The following is a 27,765-nucleotide window of genomic DNA, read 5'->3' as shown; positions in this document are numbered from 1 at the left end:
TTAGCACTTAATGAGTGTGTCAAGGTTTCTAATTTGAGTCATATGCATGCTGCTACTAACTTATACATTGTCAGCACAAACACACAGACACACTTTACAGACACACTCTAATTTACATTGACACACAGATGGCCCCTGCTCTGACCACAAATGTAGTGTAACCCCTGCTCCCTGCGGTGTGGCCAGGGCTCAGGCTGCCAGTAAAAGCGAGGGATGCTTCATGGCTCAACAATTCGCTGGCTAAATGGAAAGGGTTTGCTGTTTGACCTCAAACACTCCCCTCAGTCTCTCTTTCTTTTTCTGAATCTTATTTGATTCTTTTGTGTTTTATTTAGTCCACTTATTGTATTGCCGCTGCTTCTAATCTGATTTTTCTGGTCATTTTTTTATTACCCTCCACTCCTTTGCTTTTGAGGCAGTGAGCATTCAGAGCTTCTTTTTTTTTCTTCTTCTTCTTTGCCATTTTCCTTTTATTGAATTATCTTGTGCCAACGGACTGTGAGATCTAAAACAGAGGGTCAGGTTTAATTCTGGTTTTTAAAGAGCAATGAGAGTGATTTTAGCTTTTAGATGCCATTTTTTCTCAATTTCTTTTTGGCTCTCCGTCCGAGTTTCACATGTAGTTTGTTCTGTGTTTCTCTGTTTTTTCATATGCTGTCTTTCACTTTTGCCTCATCTCACAGATTCTTTTTCTCTCTCCTGTCAGTGGAAGTGTGACCCACCTCCCCTCATCTCTGGCAGGTCAGCAGCAAAGTAAGGACACATAAGGAGGGCAAACCTCAGCTCCCAAATATGAGCAGTATGAAGAAAAACTGCGTTTCAGTACAGTGTGGTTCAGTGGGTTTATTGGGTAACAGATACGCTGAATTGGAGTCCAAAATTTGGTTTAGCCAAAAAGGTTTTAATGGTATTAGAGACATTACTTCATAGGGAAGTGACTTCGCTCATAAAAAGACGGTAGAGATTAAAAAAATCAGAAAATTGAATAAGTACAACCTTGCCCGAACCAGATGTGGTTAATCTACATGTAAGTGCTGTCACACATAGTTGCTACTGCTGCTCCACACAGCAACAAACCACATTTTACTAAACAAAAAGGCACCGACCTCTCATTCTGAGAAAATATTAACCGATATTTGTAAAATGTGGCTCTGAAATTTCATACTGTGTTTCACAAATGTGAGAAAACCTCAGAGGGTGTGAGTGCTTGCATAACCGGTATCAAATCCACTCGTCCTTTCACCTTTAAGCTGAAGAAAGTCCAGCCAGGTGGATTTAGGTGTGTAGCAGTAATGTGCAGACTCAAACACACACACACACACACACACACACACACACACACACACACACGTACACAAACACACACTGCTATAAAAACAGAGAGAAAGTGAAAGATTTTTCATATTTGAGAGGACAGGCAAGGATCAAGGTTAGGGTTAACTTTCCTCTAAAGGGTGTCAAAAAAGGATCTAAATTGGGTGTCAGAAAGCACTAAGGAGTCGGAATAAGTCGGGGTCCCCTGCTCCCTTGTGGGTGGGTGCTTGCTTTATACTTCTTAGACAATGTCCCTTTAAAAAGCCCCATGTCTGGAAAGCCCATTAGATGTGCATATAAAATTTCCCCCGTGATTAATAGTTGATGAGGAAGGATTGGTTGGAGGGTACTACCAACATGTGGCCGGCAGGGCTCCTCCTCTGCAGTCTCACGTTACACTCCATAAACTTGCCACTCTTTCCCACCTATATGTTTAAAAAGGAGGAGGGCTCACTTGTCAAGAATGCCTTAGAAGAGCTGTGAAAACAGCCAGCCAGAAAAGGGGAGTCATGCAGTTGCAGATGCAGCTCTCACACCGAGCCACAAGCCAGTCAGCTCCTTGAGGAAGAGAGGTGTGTGTGTTTGTGTGTGTGAGGGAGAAGCTGAGGGAAAGTGTGTGAGTGTCGGGACCAGAGGCTCCAAAGGACGTCACACACACTCCAGTAGAGAAAGGGAAACACCGTCACAGGAAGGCGTCTGTCCTCACGCGTTCTGGGCTGTGGAAGACTCAACAGCCTCTAACAGAAGTGAGTTTTAGACGTAGATGCGATGAGACGGTCGATGACGTGCATGTAGGCAGCTGAAGTGGATATTGCTCACAAGTGACAAAGATACAGGTTTCTAGGTTTTAAGCACCTCAAGAGTCTACTCAAGATTATTTAAAGTGTTCTTGGATCATCATGGATCAACCAGCCAGCAGCTGCATGCGGAGCGCCCATCCCAGCGGCCCCATCTGGGGTTGCATGAGGAACCCTCATTCCGGGGTCCCAGGAGCCAATCTGCAGTCGCCCTACCAGCAGGCCCCGTTCTCTATCCACCAGAAGCCCGAGTTCCTCGCCTACACAGACTTCTCCAGCTCCTGCCTGGTGCCGAGTGCACCTCATGCAGCCTACCCCCGAGATGACAGACTGTACCAAGAGAGCCAGGGTGGCTACCAGAGAAATGACTGGCAGTTCAACCCCTGTGAGACCCGGGTGAGAGCGCCCGAGGCCTGTCCGCCTGTTGCCCCTGCAGTAGTAGGCAGCAGCGGCAGTGGAGGGCCTGAGCTGGACAGTGTAGGGGGCGACAGGCTGCCAGGCGGCGTTCCCGGATGCCTGGAGGGGGAATACTCACCCCAGAGCGTGGCGTCAGCTGACTCGGACAAGAAGGGCTCCAGTAAGAGGAAGAGAGATGTCACAGGTGAGTCAGGGTGTGCTGGGATGGATGGCAGGAAGCTGAAGAGCATAAAGAAAACCCACAACAGGAAGGTTATGAAAATATTTTAAAATTCTGGTGGTCTTTTTTTTCAGAACATTAGTGTATACGATGGTGTGAAAAATAGGGAGGAAAATTAGAAATGTCAAACCTTCCTAACTTCATCCAAATTCAAAACAAAAGAATATTATTTTGAACTATTTTATTCTTTAAATCTCTTCATTCAGGTGTAAAAAAAAATAAAAGCATCAAGCATTATGGCCACATTTAAACACTCACAAAACAGTGTGTCAGGATGAAGAATATCTTTCGTGCCCTGTATCACAGCTGGCTAGGACACACACTCTCCCAATTTTCCCAGTAAATTGGTTTGACAGCGGCGTTCTCACCAGGTCGCTGTGTGAAAGGTGAGTAGGTGACAAAACCTTTGTGTTCAAGACATACTTTAAGTAGCGGTCGCATCCTCTTATTGTTCAAGAGCTTTGAAAATGCTGAGGTGATTCATGAGGCATCTGAACGTTTCATTATGTTTCTGTATCCGTTGGAAATGGAGCATTGTTTCATAGCAGTGTGTCCACATAAAAAATTTGTAAATTTAAAGAAAAAAAAAAAATTGTGTGAGCTGTTGTATTTCAAAGCATCACAGGTGCATCAAACTGCATTTATTAAGGGTTTTAAACATAAGTAAATTAAATAAGCACTTGCACAATCCCGCTTGTTTTTCAGGAACTAGGATTTAGTTATTATTTCCATCACACTGCACTTGAAAAAATATATATATATTCCAAGTTATTTCCATTTTGCCATTTTGCCACAAAGGAATGACTTCATGTGTCCTCACTTATAGTGAGTTGATGTCTTTAACATTCAAACAAGTACCACCGGTAATGCGTTTGAATTTTAGCATAATATACTCCTCCGATCTGATTTCACACTTGCTAATAGGAGGTAACAGTAAGCGATGGCCATGACAGGAATAATTCCTGAACGTTTCAGGTGTAGCTTTTAGCAGCAGAACTGACGAGACAAAGAAAGTGTTTATGTTTAAACTAAATCTAAATGTGTGAAAGGTTTCATTCTCAGATTTTTACTCTGGCTAAATAAAACTACATTCAGCTTTTGGTGGGTTTGTATTTCATTTGGGAAAACTTCCTAATTTTTTTGACATTTTAGCTTTTTTCTTTTTTTTTTTATGCAGTGGGACAAGCGTGAGGACCCACAAGGCAAAAGGAAAATTTGAAGTCCTACAAAATAACTGAGATTTGATTTTAGGAGGATGAATGAAAGCTTATTTTTTATTTTACTATCCATTTAGAGGGATAAAGTCAGACCTGTCCACACTTTACTCACTCTATCTGATTGTATAAAGTATACAAAAAGCTTCTCGACCAGTATATGCAACTGAGATGAGATGGAAGTGGGGGAGGACCCCATCCCCTCCACCTCCCCCCTCCAACCCACCCCTTCTTACCTTATTGTAACCTCCACTCACTACCCTGAAAACATGCCAGACCACGTCTGGTAAATTCACTTTCCTGCGAGCCCACTTCTTACATTCTTATCCATTGACATTTTCCTGTCGTTAAGCCGTAACACAATCTCCCACTGAGTGCATGCAACATGTCTGACCACTACATCAGCCCCTTGGTTTCAGAAAAGAGCCATTCGCCTTTCAATTGACAAGCCGGTAGAAGAGCATATATTAGGAAAATGTCCTGCAGGCTTTCACGTTACTGACACAGCTGTTGTTCAGTCTGCTGTTTGTGCTGATAGGATCCGGGGGATGTTTCCAGAGGTTTAAAACCAAAATGATATGATCTGATGTTGACTTAGTCCAAAGTTTGACCATTATAATGCGGAACTGCTATTAAACAGGGATGTTGATATAAAACCTTACTTTTAGCTTTAATACTATTAATATTATTAACACAGGTAGTATAATTAGAAGAGTATATCTCTGCAATCAAAAGCTCAAATTGAATACTTTTGTAGTCATAGGAAACTCCTGTCAGATGTGTAAGCATCAGTTTGTGTTACTGGTGAAAAATAAATTAGGATGGTACATAGCACTAATGAAAAAAGTTGCAGGCTTGCCTAAAAAAACATTTTCAGGATGAATATGAACATCCCTTTGGAATGATGCAGCTGTATCTCTAAATCTTTATCAAATACAGTGTGTGAACATCATCTCTGCAAAGGCCAACTCTGATAAAGAGGTTTTATTACAAACAGTTTAGCTTCAAACTGGTCATTTTGACAGTTTGAGGATCTCTGGTTTTAAAAAAGTTTATCTAGTTTGTTTTGATTTTATGCATTTTATTTGAACACACCTAAGAAATAAAAGGTTGTCATATATATATATCAAGCAATATTTTATATATAGTTTAAAAGTGTATAAATTTAAGCAAAATATAGGTACTTTATGAGCCCAGACTTTATGAGAGCCTTCTCAACTGCTAAACTCTTTGTCGTGTATTCAGTTTCTACTCCACAACGCTAGGTGATACTGTAGATCACTGATGCTGTTTGACTGTATGAGGCCGTCTAAGAAGAGCAGAGAAGTAAAACGGTGAACTTCATGCTGGAATCCGGTCTTTCATTCATTGCTGAGTACATATAACCTTCTACTAATTTTATGTAACCACAACACTCTGCTTATAACCTGTGTGGAGCATGCTTAGGCAGTTAAAGAATTAGCATTAAAGTAGCATTTATTCATAGCTTATAGCTTCAAGGCTTATATTGACATTTTAAAACAACATCTAGTATTAATGGAATTGCTGACAAATATGTAACTAAAGTCTGCTTTCAAGTACATAATATAGCTTTACATTATAGTACATATATCTGCTTTTAAAGGGGTTTAAAGGAAGTGTAATCAGTTCTTGCTTCAATATTTAATCAAACGCATACTTAATTTTAACTGTTGTGCTAATTTACAACAGATTTTATTCCATCCTGATTAAGACACGTTGCTTTTGCACCATCAACCCAAAAAAGCACCAAATGCTGTTTGTCTTTAGGACCCTGCTGGGCGCAGAAGCCTCCTCCCTGCAAGTTTACGGCCTCAGGCTGTGCAGGATATTTATTGGGGGCCTGTTTAGTGTGGCCAGTATGTGTCCCGCCAGGTGTTCAAGTCGAACTGTAAACCTGTTCGACACAGCTCCAGACCAGACCTGACAAGGCCCCAGCAGTGTCGGCACACTCACAGCAGAGTGCCAACAGTGACACTTGAGCCAGAATAAGTGGGGTTTTCAGCATGGATACTCAGGTGTTGGAAAAAAGAAACAAGATGTGCACAAACACACACACGCAGAGTGTGTCCCGGTCTACCCAGTCACATCTGGACCTGGTACTGCAGTCCATTTCACATTCTGGCCCACTAATCTGGCAAGCACAGAGCAAAACTTCTCACTTTGACAAATTAGAACCATTTTCTAGGGATTACATCAGCTGCTAGTGTCGCTACCAATGCACAATTATTACCAAAATTCATTCCCTTTGATACACAAGAGACGTTTTACTGAAAGTTAAATCAGAACACTTTCATTTGTTTATTCTGGTAAATGAGGCTGAAAATTCTATCATTTTCAGGCAGTGATTTCTGCAGATCTTTGGGAAAAAACTGCAACAGTTTTGGCTCTAATAACCACAAGTTTGCTGGCATAAAAAAAAAAAGTCAGTGAAGGTAAAATCCCATTTAGTGGTTGTTCTGTTCAACTGACGGCCACGTTCATAGAGATATCTCAGGCTTTCTTTTTTCTGATGTTTGCTGTCACATAGAGATGAGTTAATGCCAATCTGACTTGAGTGCTCCTGCGGGAAATTTGACACACACGCACACACACACACACTCAAACCTGGACACATCCGTACCTTTGTTCTTTTGTTAGAGACTTTAACGATGTTCCGCTGCATTCCTCTCCTAACTCAGTCCCTCTGTGGCCGGTTTGGTGGCCCCTGCCATGAGCCAATGCATTCTCACACACACATTAACACACAACTCACTGTGCATGAATGCCCAGACCCAGAAACATATAAAAACATTATGTTGCGTGCATGTAAACAAGATGAAAATGCAGCAGAAATCCATGAATGCTCAAATAAATACTGCACACAGGTGAACAGGACTCTTAAGACCAGGTCAGGGTGGTCTTGTTTTAAAAGTGCTGGTTTTAGTGTTTACAATATGAGGGGCTCCTATTAAACACTCTTTGGTGTTGTGGTTTGTTGGTTTCAAAGGTCCTTCAGGTCTGTTTTATAGTTAGCTAGAGGCTGATCACAAAAAGACCAGAGAGCCGATTTAAACCGATTAGATGTGAATAAAATGAGCCAACAAGTCAAGTGGTGCAGTCACTTGGCTCAGATATGGTATAATATGTGCATAACTTCTTCTAAAATCATATAAGAAAAAAACATTTTAAAGAAATTAAAGGACTAAGTTGGCGAATCACTTTCCTCAGACATCCAGGACTCCAGTTTTAAGGTGGATTCCAGCTGCAAAGCCAGGAAGGAGCGCACGGCGTTTACCAAGGAGCAGCTGAGAGAGCTGGAGGCCGAGTTCACCCACCACAACTACCTGACCCGGCTCCGTCGCTACGAGATCGCCGTCAACCTGGACCTCACAGAGAGACAGGTACGCCGCCTTTCCCTCACGTGTAGCTCCATTTAGGATTGAGCTAAATAGCATTTCACCTGTTTGAACAGGATCCTCTAAAAGTTGAGAGAGAAAAATGACTTTTTCCAATTAAATATGCCAGCATTTTTCATGAATAAAGACTGATTGGCCACCAATATTAAATATAATGGAAAAAAAAAATTGTCAAACTTTTCCAGCCACAAAATCCTGCATGAAAATGGCTTCAGATTTTTGTGGGACATAAAAGAAAATACAAACTTGAACAACCCTGCCAACAAAGTAATCATCACTTATTTGAAACGCATAATAATCTAAATGTCAGCCCTCGTTTCTGCTGCCACACTAATGCACGAGCACAGTTGCATTTGAATTACAATGAGCATTTTTCCACAGTCTGTGGTTGGAGCAGAATGACATGCAGCTGTAATGGGTGGGAGGCTCCAGACTTGGTTAAATCAAGCGAACATGTGTCGATGCTGCTGGATAGAGCTCCAGTCTGCCTGTCAGGCCCGGTGTCCCAGCTCCTCCTAACGAGGCCGCGGTGCCACATTGACCACACATACTGCCGTCTGCTCCTAAATCTGATTCCCAGACCCCCAAAACACACACCAAGCACACACACATATTTACGCAGGGTCCATCTTCCCTTTAGAGCTGCTACTGCAATCCAACAGTGTTTTCCAAATACATGCTCTGGCGATTTGCCGTTATATCAATGAATCATGATGAGTGGACACAGTCGAGAAACTGCAGTATGTGGGAGGAGATTTATCTGAATCTGTGAGTCACAGGGGAAGATGCTTCAGGGGGATGTGCAGAAGTCAGCCAAAGCTTCGTTAAAACGTACACAGGTCGGATCACTGTGGAGAAAACTTTTGACATTTGAGAAGTTTACAGGAGTTTAGTTTTGAATTTCTAGATCTACCTGTTTTATAGAGAACAATTTTAGTTTTTTCAATCAGCATGTTTTGACTTGGTTTATCCAAACTATTCAGGTAACGTTTAATAAGAAAAACAAACTTGACAAAAATTTTGAGGTTTTTTTTTTAGAAATTTTTAACAATAATTATAGTTACAATATTATTTGCAAGCTCTTTTAAATATTGAATATTTAAGCAATAAAATCCCTTTCCTGCCTTAAAGGTTTTTCATATATCTCTTAATGTAAATGAATCTCACTAATGGACCGAACATATGACAGTACTTATCAGAAGCATCCAAAGCAGGATTTATTTTATTGGTGAGCTATTCTATTGATCTACAGCTTAAAACACTTCCAGTGAATGTACTTTTTGCTCCTATTTTAACTGCAGTGTTCTTTAAGAGAACTTATATGAAAGATAAACTCTATTACAGAGTTTATGTTCAAGATTTAAGGCAATAAAAACTATCTCAGTCCCAAACTGACATGTTCATCCCCTCTTTCTTTTTTCTCCTGCCTGTAATTTCCTTGAATCTCAGGAAGTGTAAGTATTAGCAGTGTTTTCTCGCTGGACAGCTAAAATATGAGATCATTTTCATTGTTGGAACAGTGCAAAGCCACAGATGAGCACTGTCCACACTGCAAGTACAGTAAATGCACATCCTGTGTAGGCCTACTTCCTGATAGTCGACTTTTTTGACCCGCTGTGTATTTGATACTCTCTGTCTGCATTTGGAGAGATTTTTGAGGCAGAGCTGAGGGCTTTGCACTGACGATTCATGCTCTTTGCAAGGCCAGTGCAAACCGAGCGATTTTTATGTAGTGCACTGGGAGATTTGTGGGGGACTCTTTGTCTATTTTTTTGCTGACAATGTTGTAAATTTTGCTAAAAATTGCAAAAGGGAAAGAAAAGCCTACACGATACTGTTACACATTCAAGTGAGTACTGTGAGAAAGTTACCAGCTGTAGATTTACTGTCTTAAGTCTAAGTCTGTCTGTAGCTCTAATTGTTAAATCAATGCAGCTCATTTTAGTATATTAACTAACTTATAAATGTTTTTATTCAGCCAACAATCAAAGACGAAAAACAATAAAAATCTATTTAACTTGATATCTCTTTTCAGAGGTTTGAACCAGTTGCATTTAGGCTACAAAATTATTTATATATTAATGATCTCTCCATATATTAAAAAATGTATAATATTTATAATGAAAAAAATTAAGAATGAATTTTAGTTTTTAACCTTATAATATTTAATCAGCTAAAATAGTGCTAAAGTACCAGGACATTTTTTTGAAATCTCCTCACATTTACCTCATGAGTCGAGCTAATGTTCAGTATCATTACAAACACTGATGCAGTGTGTTGTGTGTTTCTGCTCTACAGGTCAAAGTTTGGTTTCAGAACAGGCGGATGAAGTGGAAGAGAGTGAAAGGAGGACAATCGGCTTCGCCCAACGACCTGGAAAATGACGACATGGACTCAGCGGCTTCACCCAGCTCTGAATGAAGGATGTCAGCACTGTAAGAAAAATGAAAAGATGCAACTGGTCAACTGGACACTGACACAATCTTTCTGTTTTCTTTTGCTTTTCTTTGGGAAGTTGGCTGAAGGACCCAAATCATTTTGAGACTTTTTTGTTTGTTTGTTTCATTTCCAGGAAGAAAACTCTAAGCAGAGCCTTTTGTGTTGTAAATAGTTGATTTATGTCCATAATGAAGTGCATTTTGTCATATTATTGATAAGTAATCAGAGAACTTCTCTCTTTTTGTAATGACTGTGTTTAAATATAAATGAAACTTGAGGTTATTGTGGATTAGTGATAAAGTCCATACAGCAGCTTCAAGGTTAGTGAGGACATATCAGACTGTGATGTGATTGTGTTTGAGTGCATCACCTTTGGTTCCAGTATTGTAATCATGGCCTTTGACGCTTGACTACAACCACCTGGGAAAACTCAGACTGCACATGTGTTGCCAAGACGTAAGTGCCTCAGAATCAGATGCTTTTTTTTTTAAATATTATTTTGTCAGTTTCTTTTTTCCTTGAATTTTTTCTGTCAAGCATTTTTTACTACTTTTTTTATACAATTTGAATGCTATTGATAAAACACATATGTTGACTGTTTCTGCAAAGAGAATAAATCATCTTCTGCAAAATGGGGAACATATCTTGATAATTTCTTCCACCTGCAACATTTGAGTCATGACTGGACAGTAGGTACAGAGTATGCGTATTATTGGTTAATGAATGCTTGTATGAAGCTATCAGTGTGACTGCAGCTGCTTAAACTAAATCATAACTTTTGCTTCCACTTGCTTTTGATATTAGCAAGTGAAAAATAAAGGTTATGAATACTGTGATGTGTGTATGAATATGTTATAATTATTTTTTTTCCTTTTAATATATGTGAGATCCTAAAGCCAGGAGTCTACGTGTGCTGCTGCACCCCACCACTTTAAAAGTTTTTCTTCATCTGGTTTTATGGGTAGCATTATAAATGTGTTGGGGTTAAGGTAAAGGTTAAGCATTCAGGTTTTGAAGGTTAGAGGTAGGGAGTGAATTTTATGAGAGGTGGGATCCTAGGAGGGATCCTAGGAGGATAAAACAGCAGTGATTATAATTCTGCTTTTAGGATGAAAAAGTAATTTTGACTGATTTTAGAGATGTGCAGCCAATCTGATTTTTATTCATGAATTTATCTATTTTCAAGTCAGCTGAATGAACTCTAGTGTTATACATTCAGGCTGTTTTCGAGCTGTTGCACTCAGCTAACCAGAGCAACAAAACTGGCATCCACAAACTGAGTTATTAAATCATAAATACAGAAACTGAAGTTGCATCAGTAACTCAAGTAACAGCAAGTAAGAAGTGACTGAAAATTGTTCTCGGACATTGTTTACATGCATTTTAACCTTGATGTCAATGCTTTGGCTCAATCTCATCGTAATTCATGCACCAGCCAATGGATTTATTCTCTTCCAGATCAGCAGAAGCGTTTTCAAGAGCTCAAAGCATCACATCTTAACTTTTAGCATTTTTTTGTTTGTAGAAATCTTTTAGAGATTTCTACGTGTTTCTGTTGACTAGTTTGAAATTTGTAAACAAGGTGGTAGTAAGGAGAACATCACGAGTCAATCCTAAATCAATTAAATAATTGTGGTGGACGTCCACGTGGGGGGAAAAAAAAAAAAATCAACAGATTTCTTAAGGGATTTTATTCTGTTCTGGAAATATCTGGGATAGTATGTCTGGGTATATGCCTGGCAGTAATATGAGTTTGACAGAAAACAACAACAACATCATTTTCCTCGTTTCTCTTTATACCTTTGAGGAATTTCCATTTTTTCTGACTCTTACCATTTCCATTTCTCATTCTAAATGTGAATCAGAAATGTTCATGGAAACCTGGCTGTTATTATGATTTGTTTCTTTTTGGCTGCTGTTTGTTCACTTTAGGCAACAAAACTACTCTGTTAAGTTTAGGAAAACATCACAGTTTAGTTGAAATTCATGTTGAGAACAACAAACATAAGGCTGTTAATTTGCATGTGTATAAATAATGAGTCTGTTGGGTTCTGCATAATGTAAAAACTGTTATCAAAGGGTATGAACTCTGCAAACAAACTCAAACCTTTTTCTGGACCTGTGCAAAAAAAAGAATATGACTGCAGTTGTCTGTGTGCATATCTCTAATCAAGCTTAAACAGGCTGTTAGGCCAAGAAGACACTTGCTTTGCATGTATTAAGAAAACTCAGATCAAATGGAATATCCAGATTTGTAGGATGTAAGTGATGAACATGGAGATGATAGAGGCATTGGATCAATGTAAAGATCACAGAAGTTAATCAACTGTTGCATCGTAGATGTTTTGTAATGCCCCCAAATCAAGGATTATTTATTTAAATATTTCATCTTGAAAATGTATTAATTTCTGCAGAACTAAAGAACCGACAACTCACACAAACACAAGATACATGTGGTAGCCCTCATATACTAGAATTCATGGAGTTGAAAGCAACCATAATCTAAGCCTTAGACAACACACTTCTCTTCCCATCTCCTTTGTTTTCTTGATTCCCACACTCATGTGGTTTGCCTGTGACGTCACCATTAGTTCAATGGAATTTATTTCAAATGTTAAGTAACTTCCATTGACATCTATTGAACTGCAGCGAGAAGTAAAAAAATAAGACCCAAAAGGAAACCACGTGTGTTTAGATGTGATCTAAAGAGGTTCTTACATGATGAGCTTGCAGAACCACAAACGTAAAGGTAGACATATTGGATAACGTTGCTGAAAGCTAACATTTGGGATTACATGAACACATTAACTTACTTTCATGATTGCACTTTTTTTTTTGTCTGACTAACGTCTCCAAGCAACCACTGTAGGAATTTCTGCTTTAGATTAAGTAACAGGGGAGATAAGTAATATGCTGCTGAGTACAATTAATTATAATAGTCTAATTTTATGCAATAGTATAATAATAGTTTTGAATCAACTCTGCATGTTGAACTAAAACTAAATGGAAATCCATTCTCCAAATCCAGCTGAAATAATTCATGTAAAGGTGCAGATTCTTGTGCCTGCACCTCATGGAGATTGCATGGTCACAGGTGCAGTTAAATTCTGCAGGAAGATCTTATCTGAAGGGATTATGCAGTCCTAATTTTAGGGCTGAGAACTCCTGCAACATATACAACCCCCTTCAATGATGGCATAATTATCTCCATTAATATCTCACATGGAGGTCGGATGTCCCTGAGGTCAGATTGAAATCAGCTCCCATCAACGCCCACACAGATCCTGTCTATATCTCCATAATCCTTGAGAATGTTTTCACTGGGATAAGTGGTCTCCTGCAGATCTGATCCAGATCACTCTGATTGGTCTAAAGTGACCCGAGAAGCACCAACAGAGCTAAAAGTAGATGTGAGTGTGTGTATGTGTGTGTGTTTGAATAGGAACATCCATTTTTGCACACTATCACTGTCATTCCAGCCTGCTCACAAAGGGCCATTAACCTGACAAGGTGGAGCTGAGCTCCAAAAGCTAAAAGTATTTGGCCCCTGCACACTATTTTCAACGGAAGCATCTGGATGGGGCCAATTTGATCTCAACCTGAGTGGAACCTAGACAAACCCACGCACGGGGCCCCCAGAAGCAGAGGGGAAAAAAAGAAAAGAAAAAAAAAAAGAGCTTGCCGGCTGACCACTTGTGTATGATGGAAAAGGGAAATAATAGGTGGGTATGGGTGAAAAGACCGCTTCTCAAGTACAGGATGTTGTTGTAGCAGGTAGCCAGTCATCCAATTTCCTGCTTCCCAAAGAAAACAAGAGCTTGAGCTCAGGAGTCCCCAGACTTACAATGGTGGGCCTATGCTCAGACTCCGGCCAGCCAAACAAAGCCTTCAGAGGTTACTGCCCTTTCTGCTGGTCTGTGGGGACTGGAGCTGGCGGGAGGGTGGGATGGTTCTTCCACACACATATACACAGTCGGGGTCAAGTGTTACTGTACGTCTGACCGCTCTGGGCCCCTGCTGCAGCTGCTGGGGGTGGAATGACTCCAAACCAATCCTGTCCACATCCCCACCCTCACTCAGCCTCTATTAGGGTCTATTATTGTATTAGTGGTAATAGTAGTCAAAATAAACCATGTCCAATTGTAATGATAGTATTAATATCAGCAGTGTAAACTAATGAACCTGGAATGTTGTTCTTACACCATAGAGGTTCCTTTTAAAGACACAGGGGTGGCCAAATTTATGGATTAAATTTAATTTGGTGGTATTGTGATTGTGGGATGTTGAAGCTTGCCAAAAACACCCAAGAAGGCAGAAAATGTGGAAAAGTAGTTCATCTGTGTTAAACATGTTTTCTTACCATGTCAAAAAGTCTTCAACACCTTATTCTAATTTCATTTGGACAAGACACTGACTTGCTGTAAGAATATCACTCAGTCACCATTTCCAGTCAACAGCGAACTGAAAGCTGCAGCAGCCACCAAAAAATATATGGACAAAGACGATCCCGGCTAGCTGTGATTATAAAAGCAGATTCAGCTGTAGGAAACATTCTTGAAATAACTCCCTTTCTTTGAACACAACCTTCTCTGTGGGCAAAGAGCAATAAGAAAACATTCGTCAGAGCTCTAAGCAGTAGCTGACTTCACCCTCAGCAGGAATATTCCTAAAACAGGTTTCCAGCAAATTCAGCCAAACACTCGATTTAAGCGAGCGGGCTCTCAAATAGCTCAAAAAGCTCAAAATGCTGCATTTGTGGACTAATGCAACCTGTGGTTAAAAGAGCAGCTGCATGACGGTGTTTCCATTTGAAAACATTTCCAGTTGTGAGTCAGTCAGATGAATAAAACAGTATCGATGGCGAGTGCGGCGTGCTCCTCAAAGGCCGAGAAAATATAGTAGCTGACAACATGGTAGTTACCAGGATGAAACATTATTTAATTCACCATATATCACTGGTATTTGTAGCACTCACTACATTGGGAAATTATGACAACCATTATTTTTGTGTGACTTTCTTTAAGGAAATGCAGGAATTTGTACATTGATTTGTGATTGAGGGACATGTTAGTTATTTTTAGTACTGCATTGTTTTCAGATGTTTAATTAATAAAATGCTGTTGCTATGATATTAGATTATACAGTCAAGTGTATGTTTCCAGAAAATAAATAAAACAAATCTGACTAAAAGTTTGCAGTTGTTGTAACATTTTATTCACTTATCATAAATAATTTTTTTTTACAAAGGGGATTTAGATTAATCTGTTTTTTCTTCTCCTTTTAACCACCCCATAAATCTGAAAAACTTTTCAACAGATAGAAAAGAAATAATAAACTGCCATGAGCTTAGGAATAATTTTTTGTAAATTAGGTAATAAATGACATGAAAAACTAAGCCTTCTGTTAAAACATTTAGAATATAGCCAGGAATAAAAGTTGGATATTATTACAACTAAAATAGAGATTTCTGGTTCAGGAAGTGAGAAAGGAAAAAAATGTGTGTAAAACAGTCTTCAAACATATAAATTGTAAAATGCTTTACATTTCTAAAGGAAACTCTAATTTTATGGAAACAATAGATAAATAAAAAAATACTTTTGTAACTAAAATGGCCATGAAGCCTTAGCCAAATTTATTACAGTTGTCAAAAAATAAACTTTGCTGATTTTCTCAGTGATGCGCCCCCTATTGACGGCTAATTCATTGAGCTCTCCAGACAGTGAAACAGTCTCATCTTGACTCCTGTCTTATCTCTTGTTCTGTCTTTTGCTTTCTGTCTTTCCCTGTCTTTCTCCAATAATGTCTCTATGAGTTTCTTTGCTGGGTCAGTAACTGTGTTCATAACGGCCGGTGTGTTAGTATCCATTTGCTAGTGCGTGACGTGGTGCATAAAGCGAAATATCATGTGGTGTCCCAGATGAAAAAGATTGTATAGTGTGGCTTCTCAGCACCAACGACACCAGTAAGGCACATAATAAATGTCACTGTGCCATCAAACAAGTCCGGAAGGCAGACTTTTAAGGTCAGAAAGTTATGTGTCTTCAAAATTGAACATTATGAAATAAAAATATGTACAGAATTACATAAATATCTAATAATTAATTAAAGTAAAAGAAACAAAGTCATAAGCAATCATAGTTTTTGTTTCCCAATAATCCGACATATGACAAATTTTTCAAATTTAATGGTGTACAAATTCAAAATAAGTTTTTTAAGTTATTTTCTCTAACCTTTCCCTTTTCTCATGAAAGGCAGCAGACTTCACTTGAAATAAATTACCAATATGGACGCTAAATATCATATTTAAAGTTTATATCTATGGTTTAAAATAGTAATTAATGTTTAATCAGCTTCTAAAAACAGAAGTCTTGCTTAGGTTTTAGTTTTTAAATCTAAAGTAATTATTGCACAGCAGTACTTTAGTTTCGATTTGTGCAAATATCTGACTCAGGATTCTAAGTTTTTCTAAACTACCTTTAGTTTTTTACAATGTTGTGTTTGAAAAGTAAAATTGAACTGAAACTTTTACAAGATCTGTTCACCTGCTCCACACAGGAGAATGTTTATTTAAGGGGGAAAAAAAACAACAGTGCCCTGATTCGCCTCCAGCAGCTCTTGGCGGGAAAAATATCTTGATGGATCGCTGGAGGTGTGAAGGTCAGCTCTACAAGAGGCGACCGTAGAAATTAAAGCATGTCCTTCTCCTAATGGGCTCTGCTCCACGAACTCCATCTGCTCCTGAGACGGCAGCTCGCCGGTCACATCAAAGAGTCTCTCAACTGAATCTGACAGAGTAGGACGCTGCCGTCAAGACGCAAGACAGAGAGAGAAAAGATAAAATGACAATGGAAGGATGAAGGAGAGGCTTAGTATGTTTCTATTTGGAAGAACGAAAACCTCATGACAAATTAAAATGAAAAACTTTTATTGCTTTTATCCTTTAGAGATGCCAGATGTATTAAACGTGACTCAGGGAGTACTATGCATTAAAAAAAATCTGTGTTCAGGCTCCACTTTTTTTTAACTCCTGTTTTTAAAACTGACAGTGAGAATCTGTCCCAGAGATGTCTGTCTCAGCTCACATCGACCTGCAAAAGACTGCAGTATGCTGGGTTTTATCGAATGAAACGGACCCAAGAGAAACTCTGGACGGTATAAGATCCGTCCCTCTTTCCTCCTGCTCTGCCCTCCTCTCTGTGATGTGGGAGCAGTGGACACACATCCTTTCTTTCTTTTCATCCTTATTGTTATTCTAGGCCACCTGCAAATCCATTACCCGGTTTCAGCCTCTCTGCTGTGTGTCCGTTTTCAGCTCCTAACACGTGTAAGGCAGAAACAGTAAAGGGAGGAGGAAATATGCGATGCCTTCCGCACATCCTCCCAAGATGACCGTTGTGTTGAAGGAGGCATACAAGCAGCATGTGTTTGCATGAGTGTCATGTCAGAATGAGTGTGTTTGCATCTGTGTGAGCTTGCATGTCAGACCACATACCTGTGGGTAAGAGAACGAGCCTGCCGAATAGGCTTCGTGTGCAATGGTCACTGATGCAGCTCGCCTTCATTTGTCCTTCTCTCCCAAGCCTCTTGTCTCCGGTGATTAGTGACTCCTGCAGGGGTGATAAATCTTTGATTTCCCTTGCATAATCAGTCAAGATGGGCCAAAACTGAGGAGCCACACAGCATTAAATTATGTGAGACTTCCTGCAAAGGCTCCTTTGGCTGTAGCATCCGAAGTGAAGTGGATACCAGGGCGTCAGGCCGTGGGACTCAGGTCTATGGATCCCTCTGGTTGGTACTTTGACCCGCTGCCTCCTGCTTGGTGTGGAACCAGGAAACCCAGAGACAGTTTAACTCTGAAAATCATCACACAGAGGACCATTCAATCACAGTTTTTGCAGAGTGAACAACAGTGAAAAAAGAAAAAGTGAACATTGAAGGCCTTGTTCAACTGAATGCACACGCTGCATGATTGTTGCAGGATGAGGCTTTGCTGTTTTCTCTCAAAGACATCTGCTAGACTAAAGAAATGCAAACAAAGCAAATTCTAGATTAATGTTTTGGACACTGCAAGACAAGTTTCTGAGGATTTAATTTAAACCCTGATCAGAACAAAAGTAACTTTTCAGTGATCTATCAAACCAACCCTCCACTCATCTGTGATTATCTGCTGCCTTATGGTTAGGATGTCTCATGGTTTGGGTAACCACAATTAACTAGCTGAGTTCAGAGAATGATCATTTATAGGATTCAAACTTTAACCTTCAGTGTTAATATTGCTCTGTTTGAAGGCAGGCTGTACAAGACTGAAAGTGTGTTTTTTCTGCATTCTTTTAAAAGAACAATTATTAAAGCTCTTCAGTAAAAAAAAAAAAAAAGATCCATAATATTAATCTGAAAAAAAATTCTGTAACTTCTAGAGTACTTTTCTAAGAACTGCCCTTATAGAAATTAAACCATTTATTTGTGTTTGTTTGTTTGCGTTACAATGAAGTCCTGATTTTGCATGTCTGAGAAACTCACTTGACAATAGGTGGAACATTATAAAATGCATTCTGGGTCATTAATGGTAGAGGTCCCATCATGATCTGTGGGTTTTGTTGTACTGAGTTTGTATTTTGAAATTCAGTTTCATGTACTCTTGCTTTGTTCTGTTTCTTCTGGTATTATCAGGACCGGTTCTATTATTCTCTTTGGCAATGCTCTGCTAATTGTTGCACCAGCAAAGTAACCACTTTTGGTGGAGGCAGTGTGATGGTGTGGGGTGGCATCTCTCTCACTGGCTTGTCATCATTGCAGGCAGTGTGTAACCAATGTTAATTTATTTTTTTCTTCTTATTGTGTTGTCAGGTTGCTTGGTTTTCCTGCAACTGCTGCACTTTCTGTTAGCCTAAAATAAAGTCTTCAATTACAAATTATGTCTGAACTCTGCATTTGGGTTCGCCTTTGCCATGCTATGCAACTGCATGTAGAAATACCTACCAATCAGATACAATAACAAATACTCAGTCTCGCTGCAGAACAGTAGAATTACAGTCTTAAAGGTAAACTGATCCTACATAATGAACTTTGACCTTACCCATTTCAGTTAGCAGTTGTGACCTAAGTCTCCATTTGGACTGGGGACCTACAAGTTATAAACAACCCATTCTTGAGGAGAGCTCAGGAAATGGTCTGCGAAGTAATGACATCAAGAAGGAGAGAAATTATGTATCAACACGAGGGCTCCCAATGTACTCTGGGATCATCCTGGCTTCCTAAAAGTATCATGACTGCTGAACAGTGTGACTAAGACAAAAACAAAACCACCCCATGTCAGTCTGAGCACTATTTCTAAGAATCAAAACACAAACTTATCTTTACAAATGTCTCCTTTGGTCCCTTAACTTCATGACTTTTCCCATGGTGGCTGAGGAAAAGTGATCTGGGGAATGCTTATGACATTACTAATAGTTTCTTCTAGTGCCCCCTAAACCAGCAAACAACAAAGGTAGGCTTCCCCCGGTGCTGCATCACGCCTGTGCATTTCCCACTCCCAGGCCTGTCTGCTGCAGTGTAATTGTGTTGTTTTGATTGGACAGTGAAAGTGTCAACAAAAGAAGAGCCTGGTGACTTTTCAAGGTTTAGCACTATTATGTGCTACGTGTGCTATGTTTGACTCTGATTGCATGTAAAATTAATTGGTCTTTTAACCAGTTGTGTAAGAAATTTGAAAAGTTTCATGCGTAGCTTCAGGAAATGCTAGTAAACAAACACATGAGGTTAGCTTCTACTAAAGTGGAAAAAGCTGAATTAAAATAGAATCCACAACCAGTGCTTGTTTACTGGTTTCAAAGTTTCCATTATTTCTGATTGTCCCTTCAGTTTTCAACATAGCTCTAACCTGTTTGCATGGTCAAGCTAATGGTAAAGTTAGCTCTACCATTAGCAAACCTCACAGCTAAAGTGCATATGTTAGCTCTGTGCAACATGCCAACAATGAAGATTTTGTTTTTGTTGTGGGGACATTGCCGTTAATAGTAAATTATTAAGTTCCTTACATGCTGGAGCTGCATTAAAAGCCATGTCTATTCTCACAGAGACCTAAATATATTTGCCTTTGGCGTTTACAGTTAGCAACTTGGACAGACTGTGTATAAATGTTTTCTTTAGTGATTTAGATAAGAAACTGAAGAAAAGCCCAGACTTCCAAAAACACTTGTGAGGAGTGTTTAGTTAGTATAAAAAAAGTTACTCAACACGCAAAGGGAGAAATATTTCCACTTTAAAGCTGCACTAGTCAGTGTTTTTGTTAGAATAATTTGATTAAAAAAAAATAAGTCATGAAAGAAAAATATATTTAATACTGATTTTAAAAGTTTTTCTCTCAATAATTCTGTTTTTCATAACCTCATTCTCATCCAAAGCAATGAACCAATATTAATTTAAAAAAAATCTTACTTAGTACAAAAGATCAACAATGGAGCAAAACAAAGAAAATTTAGTTCATTCTTATTTTGTTCACTTTGGCTAATTCACACCTTTAATTTTTTTTTTTTTTTTTCTTCTTCTTTTTTTGAGTCTTTGCCATCAGAAACAAAGAGAAATCTACACCAAGCTTGAATGTCAGGACATTAGGATGATGTTGCCAATAAAGTTTTAAAATGATTGAATGATTCAATACAGCAGATATGCATGTATGCAGATTATTAACCTCATACTAATGGCATATTACTTAAATGTATATAATATTAATTTATATCACAATTTTTAATAACACATTTCTCATTTTATTTATTAATTTCTACCACAAACAGGACTTTGGTCTCAAAGAGGCTTTTGTGTCCACATGAAAAGAATTTTAACACTCACTGGCTGATCAATAAATGGCACAGTTATTGAGTATCAGCTGCACTTTTACTACCTGCAATAAATTCCAAGGATTTGGGTTTCCATACAAAGTTTTAGACGCAAGAAGGTTGAGGTGCTTTTTTTTTTCTTTTTTTTTTACTGTGTTGTCATAAAGAGATGACCATGAGCTAACAATGGGCAGCTTGTGTGAGGTAATGTCAAGCATAAGAGCGCAGCAGCAGCAACACCAGCAGGTCAGAGTGTGTGTTTGGACAAGGTGTCATTTTTAAAGCGTTTGATGTAGAGTTTTTCTTTATGGGTGATGATGTTGTGAGTATTTTTAAAGTAAATGGTAAAACTTGATTAGTCAAGAGGTATGGTATAGAAAACATCTGATTTTGCTGCAAGTTTAAGATTTCCCAAGCAGCTGTTACTCTGGCAGAATCAGATGAAACTACATAAATATTTGCACAAAGTTTCTCATTCGGGTCTGCAGATGATTTCAGTAAATGTAAATGCAGCCGTACATGAGACCAGCTCCATTTGAAGATATGCAGGCTCCCCAGCTCTGTCTTCTCTGTGTTTTTAACGACCTGTGGAGTTACTGTGAGCCAAGATTGTGACTGTATTCACCTGTGCCAGCACCCTCAGTCTGGCCGGGGTCCAAACCAGCTTTGAGAAGAAGCAGAAGTCAGCTCAGACATTGTGAACCAGGAGTTGTTAAACCTCGTCATCCATCCCTTCCCATCCAATCCAATTCACCACCACCCATCCATCTCTCGGTTACCCATCTCTCCACCCACCCCCACACTCCAACTCCCACTGGCCCTTAAGTCTGAGCTGTATGAGCTTGTAGCGTGACAAAGTGTGTATATGTTTGCCTATTTTTGTGCATGTGTGTGTGTCTCTCTGCAGGTACATGTGTGAGTGTGTAAAGTGTACAGTGCCTAAGAGCCTGGCGTTTGTTATTCTCTCTGCAGCCACACTGTCTTTCATCAGGGCCCGTCCAGCAGCCCACAGTCTCTCAGTATACAGTTTCACAGTCTCGGGCCCCTGTCTGCTCCACGTGGGTGGATGATTTCTAACACATGGGAACCTTGGGAGCCCACGCTTTGCTGGAACAATAGAAGACCTGTCAGTATCAGGGCAGTGGAAGAGGACGAGACGGCAGGCGGTGATGATGTCAGAATCATTCACACCCACCCACACTTCCTCCACTCTTTTTTTGGCTCCCAGACAGAGATCCTTGCAAACAGAAGCATCCACAAAAACAACAAAGAAAAATGGTTTCTGGATAACTTGTAATGCACAAGTGAGATATTTACAAAAACATCCACGAACATCATTAAAATTCAAAACAGAGGAAAATCCCTGCTTTTGTCGTCTTTTTCTTCCTCTGTGATTTTACCATTTTCTTCTAATTATCTAACAAGGGAGTTAATATATGAAATGATTACTACTTTCTATTCTTAATTCTGTGTTTGTAAATGCTCTGTTTCCATCTGCATTTTGTGCAAAATGTTTAAAATTAAATAGCACTATAATTGAGACAGCTCAAGCGAACAGGTTTGGCCCATAACCCTGCAAACCATATGTTCTATTCTATTCTATTCTATTCTATTCTATTCTATTCTACAGTCATTTAGCAGACGCTTTTATCCAAAGCGACTTACATTTGAGAGTAAGAACAACACAAGCATGAATTCAAACAAGATGGGGCGTCATCATTAACTGATAGTCAGACTGCTCTGAGTCCAGTTGGACCCAGGTGCTGTCATGTAGTGCTAGAGGCAGTGCATATAATTTTTTTTTAATTAATTTATTTTTATTTTTATTTTATTTTTATTTTTTTTGTAGTTTTTGTAAGTCATTTTGTTTAAATACAAACATCACGATTTCATCAAACAATATCATCTTGGGCATAAGTGCACACAGCTCCTTCAGTACTTAGTTGAGCCAAAGAGCTGGACAAATCTTTCTAACTCATTCTGTTGAGTTAAGCTAAGTGTGGAAATGCTCCTTAAACAACTGAGTCTTTAGCTCACTCTTAAAAGTGGGTAAGGACTCTGCGGATCGGACAGAGTTTGGTAGATCGTTCCACCACTGGGGGACAACAGAGAAGAGTCTAGCTACTGATTTTGCGCCACGTTGTGTTGGGAGCACTGGGCGTTTTTCGCTGGCAGAGCGTAACTGTCGAGAGGGAGTGTAGTTCTGGATTAAGGAGTGAAGATAGAAGCAGAGCTTTGAATTTGATGCTTGCTGCAAACGGAAGCCGGTGAAGAGCAATTAGCAGCGGAGTGACACGAGCTCTTTTGGGCTGGTTGAAGACCAGACGTGCTGCTGCATTCTGGATTATCTGCAGAGGTTTAACTGAGCATCCAGGCAGGCCAGTCAGTAAGGAGTTGCAGTAGCCAATGCGTGAAATGACCAGAGCCTGGACCAGGAGCTGTGCCGTGTGTTCAGTCAGGTAGGGTCTGATCCCCCTGATGTTGTAGAGAGCAAATCGGCAAGACCGGGCAACCGAGGCAACGTGGTCCTTAAAGGTCAGCTGGTTGTCTACCATGACAACAAGATTCCTGGTAGAAGATGAATGCACAAGTGTGATAGAGTCAAGCTGCACGCTTATCTGTGGCGGTAAGAAAGGATTGGCTGGAAAGACAATAAGCTCAGTCTTGGACATATTTAGCTGAAGGTGGCGATCCTTCATCCATGCGGAGATATCTGCCAGGCATGCTGATATTCGCATTGAGACGCATTGAGATTATGTTGGGGGTGATACAGCGCACTGATTTTTATTTAGAGGTTTTGTTGTTGGTTATTTGGATCTGAAGTGAAGTTTGACATCATTTGACACAGGCGTACCTATCTCGTATGTAAAGGGAGGATAAATGAGTCTTAGACCTCTTTATGTAGGCTCTGTTGCTTGTAGAGCATTTGTTTTTAGTATCTAAGCCTCTACTTATGTTTCAGGTATGCAGTATTTCTCAGATCTTTTCTGTATAACAGTAGACAAATTTGTTATGTGCATAAGATCAGAGTATTGTCCTGAGCGCTTTTCTGCATGGATTGCTTTGAGAATGATGCAGGCTAAAGCAAATATGTACCTACATGTGGCGTGGCTTTTCAATGGTGGATCCCTTTCAGCTTTATCTATACAAAAGACAGCAAAGTACCAATAGACTCTGTCCCTGTACTGTCATTCGTTTTGGTGCCTCCAGTACCCACATTACTAAAGCTATGAGATTCCACTCTGTCATATTGGAGTTTAAGTCATTGATTACATTTATATGGGGAGTATTATTCCAATGTTTACTTTCCAACAGCATTTTCTGATTAACTTCTCCTGAATAAGGTCATTTGGGGTAAGCCATAATTAAATGAAACTATGAGCAACTAAAAGCACTCGGAGATGTTTCTGAAGAACATCACTGGTTTTGATAGTCTGGGTTGCTTGTTTACAATAGAAAAACATACGACACCAGCACTGGTGGAGTCCCATTCAGAAAAAGGAAAGCTGTGGTTAAAAAAATAATAATAATAATAATAATCAGGGCAAGGGTATATCTGAGTAGGCTAATTCTGCTTTTAATTTTGTGTTTTGATATAACTTTGGATGAGTGCAGTTGTGTACTGGGATGTAATGTGGGGATAAGTCATAAATCAGACTACATTAATGGAAAAGCCTATCTGCAGCTTATGAACATATCATATTTAGAATAGTTTATAATTTAGGTTTAGGTGAAGACATACCAGAGGAAAGAGGGAAAGTATTTTATACATCTCCCTCCTATTTGTTTATCTATGAATTCATTTGCTTCCTGTTCAGACCTCTAAAGTCAGTCTGAATTCAGGTTGGTTGTGGGCTCTGACACATTTAAGTCATTTTAGGCTTTGAGTCAATACAAGGTTCTCTAAAGGCTGTTATGTATTGTGTGTGTTATAAACAAACCAAATGCTTACTTTTATCATTTAAAGCACTTTTACATACATATACAGTACAGTGGTGCAAACCCAAACCAAGAAATGGGGCCTAAATTTTCATGAGTGTTTTATTAAGTTATAATTCTGCCCCAATAAACTTATTCTTTGTCAAGGATAAGTAAATCTTATCCAGAGTTCTATATATTGTTATAATTCCTTATAAATCAGTTTCCTTGGGTCTTTAAAGTCTGCCAGAATGAGTTGCATGTCAGCCTGCATGAAAGAGTGTTTGAGGGTATGTGAGTGCACCCTGTGTGTACAAAATCCCACTTAATTCCCAGAGGTTTACCCTCTCAGAGCAGCCGTTCTCCAGCTGTAGACCTCTTGCACACCCAGTGGATAGCCATCTGACTTCCTGTGACAACTCCGCCTCCTTGAAAGTGAGAACCAATGCTTCATGTGAGTGGTGGACAGCCTGGATGTTAGCAAGTTGGCAGAATGAGCGTCACTAAGCCGGCAACATTATTTGAAGCCTGGCTGGGCTGGATACATGTTTGTAGGATTTAAGTGCAGTAAATGAGCTGCAGGATATTAGCTAGTTTCTGTATACAATTGCTGTTACATCATTCTGCATTTTTCTTCACTTTTTTTAGCAGGAAACAAAGGATATACACTGGCTCAGTCTCTTTTTCCATCTTGCTCGTCTGCTAGCAAAAGGAAAGGCAAGACAATGTAATAAAAAGAAGAGTGTAGGTGGTTTGCTTGGATAATGAGTGGAGACTTTGGCTGTTTGGAGGTTTAGAGTCAGCGAGAGGAAAAACAGGGCAGTTCCCAATAGCCGGCTGGAGAGTCCGGCTACAGCACGCGCCAAGTACAGAGAGTGAGGAAAGCAATCTATCAAAGGAGGTCCACGGGGGAATGAGAAGGTGGATGGGATGAGGCCAAACTATAACAATATGTGTGTGTGCCCATTGTTAGCTGCCCAGGCTCATGTGTTTTGCTGGCAGATTCCAGTTACCCCACCTTCTAATTTCAGTGGGAGTCGGTATCTTCAAACAATCCCAAGAGAGGAGGGCAGTAAGGGGATCTGTGGGGATATGAGATTTTTTTTCCTGTCATACACATACATGCTCTTTCCAATCTGTCACAGTTGTGAATAATGGCGTTGATAATTTTGCCAAGCATTTCCTCTCTTTCTGGTTAAGTACTCATACACATAAGTACTCATTTGGAGTATATTTAGGAGTTCTGCAAGGCAACATCTTTGGCCCAGTTGTCTTTATCTTTTAAAAATCCAAGAAGAAGGACAGGTGGGTCCAGATAGCCTGTCCTCCAAAACTTCTGCCTTCAGAATTTCCAATGCAAACTTAATTATTGAAAAAATGTAACATTAATTTAATAAAATTTTCTGCTACTTAAAGATTTTTTATGCTTTGGATTCTTTGTCAAGTGCATTGGAGGTGAGGACCGAAAATTCAGGCAGACAAGGCAGGAGGCAGAACGGTGCAGGTAAAAAGGTTTAAGTCCAAACTTTCAGAGCAACAGAAAAAGCACCCACTACAGGACTAAACCGCAAGGATCTGACAGAGAGACTGAAAACCATGGGGTATAAATACATGTAGGGAGTAATCAGGAGCAGGTGAAGTGAATGAGCAATCAAACCAGGTGAACGAACGAGCAAGGAACAGAAAGCAACACAGAACACATAGGGAAAGCTACAAAAATAGGAAACAGAACTAAACATGACAAAACCAAAAACATAGCCCATGATCATGACATACTTGAATTAAAATGTTGAATTTTCATCCCAGTACTGAACCGAATTGACCAACTTTTTCCTTTTTTATAATCCCAACAGGTCCCACTTCCAAGTTATTTTCCCATTAACCCATTCGCCTTTTTTACTTCCCATAAAACAGTTTATTTGCTATTTAATTTCAATTAGCTGTACTCTGTTAATAACAATTAGAGGGAAATATAATTGCAGAGGGAGTCGCAGTCTCTGATTCTTGCACTGATGAACTGACAGGTTGTTATGCCGATCAGCAGGCTATCAGAACATAACCTAAACAACTCTGGGATCACCTCTGTGTTTGTTTGACTGTTTACTCTGGGCAGGTTAACTCCCTCCCTGCTAACAGCAACACGAGCCGTTACTGCAGACCATCTGTGGACACGGGTCAGTGTTGACTTACTGCTCTCCAAACATCTCACAGCTTTCCCCAGAGGGATCCAGTTGGACCAGCAGCAGCACAAATGTGGTTAACTAGAAAATATGCTGGTTGTCAGTTTAGACTCGTGCACCATCTTACCTTTTGTGAACTGATAGTATTATAAAAGTAGATCTAAGAATACTCTTCTACTGAGTGTTAAAAACCTAATGGACAAGTAAATTTGAAAAGGTGATGCTTTTTAAATGTAAAAGGTCATTTGGGTTTGTGGAGCCATTGTAATTACCTTGTGAGATGGTGATATATAATCCAAGAAGACATGATTTAATACTAAAATCAACAAATTGGGTCTGAATCTACCAAAATACTGCAGGGGAGTTTCAAATATTAATCACAATATGACACACTTTACAAAACCTGCACACAAGAGTGGGTTCATCTAATTAAATTTTGCCTCACCGTCTTGGATAACATTACATTTAGCAATGATACAAGCTGGATTTTTCTTTTAAAGTTATAATGAACCGACATGCATTTAGATTAGCTATGGTGTTTTTCTTCTTTTAAAACACTCTTCAAGGAAAGTTAGTTTGTTTACCTTGTGGGTTTTTGGTACTCTAAAAGAAATGCCATGCATTTCTGTCCCTGAGATACAGCCTACAAATGACAAAGGATTCAGGCAGCCAGAGTTTGAAAATAACAAAGGGAAAAGTTCATACTGGGACGTCTGAGAGCTGAGCGAAGTTAAATATCAGCAACACATCATTAGTTGTTTCATTTGGTCAAGCTGATGGTTTGTGTTACCTGTTAACATTAAAGTAAGTTACAAAAAAAAGTTGTGAAACAGATACAGAAAGCATTTTATTGTGATACATAAAAATACAGAAGACGCTTCATATTTCACACCTATTTTACTGATATGCTTGCTTAAATCTGTCAAACCTTACAGCTCAAAGTCTAAAAAGTCTAGAAAGGTTAACTAACAGTTTCTGAATTGCTTGTTTGTTGAGTCTGTGTTACGTAATTTTT

General features: G+C 39.4%; 1 protein-coding gene across 1 annotated transcript; it reads left to right on the top strand.

Annotated features, from left to right (window-relative positions):
• Positions 1-1,829: 1,829 nt before the first annotated feature.
• On the top strand, positions 1,830-10,487 carry meox1 (mesenchyme homeobox 1). Its single transcript, XM_041973230.1, has 3 exons — positions 1,830-2,712; positions 7,191-7,363; positions 9,677-10,487. Exons 1-3 carry the CDS (start codon positions 2,214-2,216, stop codon positions 9,797-9,799), a joined length of 795 nt encoding a protein of 264 aa, XP_041829164.1. The 5' UTR covers positions 1,830-2,213; the 3' UTR covers positions 9,800-10,487.
• Positions 10,488-27,765: the final 17,278 nt, after the last annotated feature.

Source organism: Melanotaenia boesemani, chromosome 21, assembly GCF_017639745.1.
Source record: "Melanotaenia boesemani isolate fMelBoe1 chromosome 21, fMelBoe1.pri, whole genome shotgun sequence".
NCBI classification, from domain to species: domain Eukaryota; kingdom Metazoa; phylum Chordata; class Actinopteri; order Atheriniformes; family Melanotaeniidae; genus Melanotaenia; species Melanotaenia boesemani.
The sequence above is the reverse complement of the archived record's forward strand: the minus strand, read 5'-3'. Positions and strand labels throughout refer to the sequence as shown.

Coding starts and splice junctions, on each gene's coding strand:
- meox1 (XM_041973230.1), top strand. CDS start 2,214: ATGGATCAACCAGCCAGCAGCTGCATGCGGAGCGCCCATCCCAGCGGC. Junction 2,713..7,190: donor GAGGAAGAGAGATGTCACAG/GTGAGTCAGGGT, acceptor CACTTTCCTCAG/ACATCCAGGACTCCAGTTTT. Junction 7,364..9,676: donor TGGACCTCACAGAGAGACAG/GTACGCCGCCTT, acceptor TCTGCTCTACAG/GTCAAAGTTTGGTTTCAGAA.